General features: G+C 37.7%; 1 protein-coding gene across 1 annotated transcript; it reads left to right on the top strand.

The window, feature by feature from the left end:
* Positions 1 to 646: 646 nt before the first annotated feature.
* On the top strand, positions 647 to 4830 carry LOC106871821 (histone-lysine N-methyltransferase SETMAR-like). Its single transcript, XM_014918472.1, has 2 exons — positions 647 to 731; positions 4574 to 4830. The coding sequence occupies exons 1-2, from the start codon at positions 647 to 649 to the stop codon at positions 4828 to 4830; spliced, it is 342 nt and encodes a 113-aa protein (XP_014773958.1).
* The last annotated feature ends 1601 nt before the right edge of the window (positions 4831 to 6431 follow it).

Genomic DNA, 6431 nt, shown 5'->3' with positions numbered 1-6431 from the left:
TCAAAGTAACGAAATCTTGCTAGTGCCAGTTAGGAACCCGGGAGCATTGAAAGCAAAGAAAATAAGAAAAGCAACGAAAGAAATCCAAAACGGACATGAAGAAGAATTACGCAAGAAGGGACTACAGAATCAATTCCATATAGCCACAACAAAAGTCGCTGGAAAAAATAGGTGCGACTGGCTGCAGAACACTGAATAAAGAGACCCAGAGCATGATACTGGCGGAGCAAGACCAAGATTTGGCCACGGGCTGGAGGGTCAACCTTAGGAATGAGCAAGTATCTCCGCTATGTCACATCTATAATAGAGTGGATGAAATCATTGCCCATATCACGAACGAATGCTCTAGACACCATCAGGTAGCGAAAGTGCTATATTAGAAACCATGCAAAAAGTGGGGGGCTAGAGAGATGCATAACGTATTAGGAGCACAAGCCACAAATATTGGTGGAGTCTGAGACTTGGAAAATCTGCTGGCATTTTCCAATCGAAACAGATCAGGTACTACACCATAATAGATCGTATCTATTGGCAGTCGACAAGATGTACCGCATATTCTATATAGATGATGTTGACACAAAACTAGTTAAAAAGTAAGGCGGAAAGATAGATAAATACAACCCTTTAAGTACGAATTAGCCCGGCTATGGAAAAGGAAAAAAATGAAGATAGTGCCAATTGTTGTTGGGTCCTTGAGAACACTATGAGAAGTCATCAAGAGGTATATAAAGGTAATTGGAAAAGAGTGCCCTGTAGAACTGTTACAAAAGATTGGCCTCCTTGACAAGACCAAAATAGCCAGGAAAGTATTAGATAGTTGAAAAGAACGAATAACATGGTGCTGTAGGCTGAAGGTAGCAAGCTCGTTACGCATTCAAGACTCCAGGAGTGCCAACAAAATCCGTGATAATGAGAAATGATAATGATAAAGATTTGAATGATAATAATCCTTTCTACTATAGGCACAAGAGCGCTTCTAACGTGGGCACAGCGTTAGAGATTTTGCGGGCAAGGATTAGTCAATTAAACAGGTTCTAATTCTTTAATCCTTTCACATTTCATCTTAAATGCTTTTCTGTTTTGGATTAAGTTGCATTTGTAGGCAGAAAGCCTTCAAACGACTTTGCTATCGTGTATGTAGCGGCAGAGCTATATTTATGCTGAATGATCAGGTATTAAGTGTTTTTTCTTTGTAAACACTCACTGCACAATCTAATTCTGATAACGTTTTGTGTCTACATGGGACACTTAGAATTTCGCGTCCCTACGTGGATATCTCTACTGACCATTTAACACTTGACTGTTTTCTGCTTCGAAGACGACCACGATCTAAATCCAACTTCACTTAAAATGACCGTATCTCTACGGCGCAAATTCTCTGTGATAACTGTAATGAAGTATCTTTCCAATTTCCAGCCTCTCATTTTTAAATGATACAAAAAGGGCCTCACACGCGAGTCCATTTTCTCTGGCATTGATGCCATTGTTGCTAAAGTTTGGCCATCTTTTCTATGTTACGTCTAAAAGTCATTAAAATGTTCATTCATATTCATTCCCATATTTATATTTCGTGTACACCTTTGTGCAAACGTTGTTTTTGTTATGTTGTCAATCTTTTGTCATGATAGTGCAAATTTTGACAAATATTTTCCTTCGAAATGAACAACGTCTAGAGGTTAACTTTATTGATTAAATATACTGCAGGGTACATACACATCTTGTGGAATTACTCTGTAGTTTACGAAACAAGGACATCTCCACGTGGCCGCTCACTTAAAACAACAACAACAACAACAACAACAACAGAATTTCACGCAATTCACAGCCGACAGTATGAAAACAATTTTCAAAGTGGATGTGGGCAAATAATCTGGGAGAGGAGAAAGTGATGATCGATACTGGAAGCCTTTGATCTTCTCAATCAGGAACCAGTAAGGTGCTAAACAACCCTGAAATTCCCTTTTTATTACCATTTCTGAACAATATTTTCTGACTTCAAATTTGAGTGCGATTGCAAATTGAGCCTTCGTCGCCAGCTATTGTGACTGTTGATATTTGTTTTTGTGTTTAACTTGTTCACAGTCAGAACTGTGTACGCTTTAGTGTTTATTAATTTCATTATGACAGGATTCACAATTTTACTACTTTCAAACTTCAAATTCATTTGTTCCCTTGCACAGGCAATTACTGTGCACATTTTGACATTTGACTCCAGAATATTCTTATAAGTAATGAGCAATTTACAATGAGAGTAGCTATCCTGGTTAACTATCAAACAGTTAATAAATACATTGTGGGGCCATTTGACACTTTTATCATCATCAATTCACTTCTTTCTTCAAGTGTCGTTGCTCTCAGAATCACAAACTATTAAAATCGAACCAAAGAGTAGATTTATATATGCATGCACATGTCTGCCTGTCTCCTTGCCTGTCTGTTTGTATGTCTGTCGCACTCTGTGTGTGTGTGTGTATGTGTGTGTGTATGTGTGTGTGTGTGTGCGTGCGTGTGTGCGCGTGTGTGTGTGTGTGTGTGTGTGTGTGTACGTGTGTGTTTATTAGTGTGTTACTTTATGCGAGTATGTAGTGTACGACATTTCTTCTTTGAAAATCAGCAAGTAGATTTCGACACTATTTGATTTTACTTCATGCATATCACTTTATCGTTTAACAAGTGACTTTATCTCAGGTCTTGCCATTTACGCAGTTACTCGCCTGCATGGTCTCTGTGTCTTGTATTGATGAAATCAATAAATTTATTAATGACAAATTTCCGATTTTACATTAAAAAAAAATATTCCTTCATCTACTTGCTATGATAGGCATATGCAAAGAAATATATCAATATTAGTTTCAAAAGTTGGCACAAAGCCAGCAATTTTGGGGAAGGGGCTCAGTCGAATACATCGACCCAAGTGATTAACTGGTGCTTATTTTATCGACCTCAAAATGATGAAAGGCGAAGTCGGCCGTGGTGGAATTTTAACTTAGAACATAAAGATGGAAGAAATGCCGCTAAGCATTTTGTCCGGCGTGCTTAACAACTTTGTCATTTGCCGACTTGAACTATTTTAATATTACTAACGTGTTACCGGAGATGTAAGAATACCTAGGCACGTATAAATGAAAAACAGTACAAGGAAGATATACGCTATACTAAGACAATTAAATATGTAAGTTATATACTAAATATTGCATATTTAATCCTCAATATAGAGAGCAGTATACGAAAAAATGCCAATTAACTATTAACTGGCATAAAGAGTTATATACTTTTTCCGAAATCGAATTTGCGATTAATTGCGATTAATTCGATAATGTGATATTATCGATATAACTCAGAGTTAGTAATTGAAACTGATACAAATGCGAATGACACTTATTACGGAAACAGGACACGATCTAACTCGCAACTCTCAATCAGTAACCCTAGAACATTTCGGAACCTCCCTACGGGAGCGAACCTTTACATCTAGCGTTATGACCAGTGCTCAGCGCACTATCCCTATCTAGCCAAGGGTTTAGGCTACTCTAATAACCGAAGTAGCAAATAATGGTGGTGTTACCGTCAGATATGGCAGCTACTATACGAGTAAATTGCACCCTCTAGATAGCTCCGTCACCGCCACCACCAAAGCACAATCATAACGCTGAAACGTGCAATCCCTGTGATACCCGGTTAACGTCTAGTACTTGGGTCCCCACAACGAACCTTTACAAGGTGTCTGTGAGTAGCACTTAAATGTTTCACAAAACTTCACTCAGTCTTCTTTCCAATTATCATATACATCATTCATTCCGTCGTCTCAATAATAGGTCCATCAGCTCATAACTAAGAGCCGTGAATTTCTTGAACTTCACGGAGTAGAAGGGAACATCTTCGTGTATTCATGCGTTCCACTTGCTTATTTCTTCCTGCGCTTCATTTGTTTGTGTGTCTTCGAATTGTTACTTTGCTATCCTTGTTCCCTCCTCCGGGTTCCACTTCGTGGTAGTAAACTGGTAAGTTTAAACCACACGTTTAATTAATAGACAGAGAGCACAACTTTTCCTGGTCAAAAATCCCATTCTACTATTTTGCCATACTATTCCTAGGTTTTTTTTTAATGTTGGCTATTTCTAAGCGTGTTTGTTATTGTACAAGAAACAGCGTCAAAGCAGGGACAGAGGCATTGCTGTGGCTAATCGATGATCAATGTCATAGCACCAAATCATACCACAATCATACTATCAAAAATGGACGATAATGAGTAGGATTTGTGGACATTTTGAAGAAGACATTGACCACATCATCTCCAGCTGTCCAGTTTTGCAGTAAACAAATAGATTTACTATAAAATGATAGTAGTATACCTACAATAGAAAATCTGAAAGTAGGCATGATCAAAAACTAAAATATCAGGTCATTAAGAATGAAATGACTGATTTTCCTATGCACAAAATTTGACATGCGTTTAGTCTAATGTTTTATCCCGACAATTCTTTGTTTTAGTACACTGAAGAATTACGTCATCACTTTTCGAAATGCAATTCATGGTGTCTGATTATATTGTGAGTTTTCTCTTATAAATCAGTTTTTGTGAACCAATGTGTTGCTTACAAATATGAATTCTGTCGTGGAACCAATGCATCCCAGACAACTCGAAACATCAGTGAGGTTTTTGGTGAAAATGTGGCGAATGGGCGTACTGTACATCGATGGTTTGAGAAGTTCCGGTCTGGCGACTTTACTCTTAAAAGTCAACCCCGTGCTAGACATGAGGCCAAGGTGGATAATAATGAGCTGCAAACTGTAGTGGAAGCGGATACATCTCAAACTACGCTTGAGTAGGCAGCAAGGCTTGATGTTTCGATTCCAACTGTATTGGACCATCTGAAACAAATCGGCAAACTAAAGAAGCTGGAGAAGTGAACGAGCATCAAATAACACGTCGTCTTGAAACTTGCTGTTCTTTGCTGTTATAGTATAAATGCGGACCATTTTTGCATCTTATTGTTACGTGTGGTAAAAAATGGATTCTTTTCAACAATTGCAAGCGTTCTGCACGGTGGTTTGATACAGAGGAAGTGCCAAAGCACAATTCAAACAAGAATATTCACCAAAAAATGCTAATGGTGTCTATTTAGTGGTCTAGCACTCGTGTCATCCACTACAGCTTTATGAGACGTGGGAAGGCAATTACAGCGGATGTATACATCAACCAACTGGAGGAAATCGTGAGTGAATTACAATTAAACAACCGATATTGGTCAAGAGAGACAGGCCAATTCTTTTGCACATGTTGCACAAAGAACGACCACATGTTGCACAAAGAACGCTACTCAAGTTACAGGAACTGAACGTGGACATACTCTGTTATCCACCATATTCACCAGACCTTGCACCAACTGACTAGCACGTTTTCCAGGCATTAGACAACTTTTTGCAAGGAAAAAATTCTAATCTGAAGGTGTAAAAACAGCCGTTCGTGATTTCATCACCTCTTACTCTCCAGATTTCTTTGCTGCTAGTATATATAAGCAACCGATATATGGCACAATTGTGTTGATAATTTAGGTGAATACTTTGATTAACTACATTGCTTTTTTTGAGATAAAGTAAAATTAATTTTCAGTTCAAAATCGGACATTTCATTCTTTATGATTTGATAGTTTCCAACAAAGTTAATGTTGTCATGTTATTGGACACACCAATGCAAAATAAAGCCCTCTCAAATAGTCCAGCATTGAGATATTCATAATATGTGACGTAACCACGCATATTATACCATAAGGAATGGAGAATGGGGGTTAATCGGAAGTGAAGTGGAATAATTAACCTATAAAATTTTAACAAAAACACATTACGAATGGTACTATCCTCAAACTAGCAATATCTATCCTGTGTAACCTTGTGAAACAGTAGATTCAAGATGTAAATAAGGTATTGAACTACAAAGCACAAGTTTCAACGTCAAAAAATATCAAGTTTTCTAATGCAGGTTCAACTGCAGCAATTTTGTAAGCAAGGTGTAATCGATATCACTGCATGTAGAGATTGACTGGTATCTTATGAATTGCTCCGTGAAATTTCAACTTAGATAATAAAGAGCTTGAAGAAATACCACATAGTATTTTTCTGATGCTCTAATTATTCCGGCCACTAAGCAGTTTGCCCACTAAGCAATTTGTCCGACGCGATAACGATTCTACCGATTGACTGGCGAACAGTAATGAGAACAAGAATATAACTTTGAAAGCATGTTAAAAAAACCGTACGTAAGAAATTGGTTGACCTGATGTGATCTATTGTTACCAAACGAAATATTTTAGAAGTGTCCTCAACTCTTTAGTTAGTGTATGATAAAGCATCAAATAATGTCTACGAAATCATTCATCAGTGCAGCATTTCACATTCAGCTCGGTATTGATACCGATCACATTAAAGAGATA

The sequence above is a fragment of the Octopus bimaculoides genome, chromosome 9 (genome assembly GCF_001194135.2).
Source record: "Octopus bimaculoides isolate UCB-OBI-ISO-001 chromosome 9, ASM119413v2, whole genome shotgun sequence".
Taxonomy (NCBI): Eukaryota; Metazoa; Mollusca; class Cephalopoda; order Octopoda; family Octopodidae; genus Octopus; species Octopus bimaculoides.
This window is presented reverse-complemented; position numbering and strand designations above follow the sequence as displayed.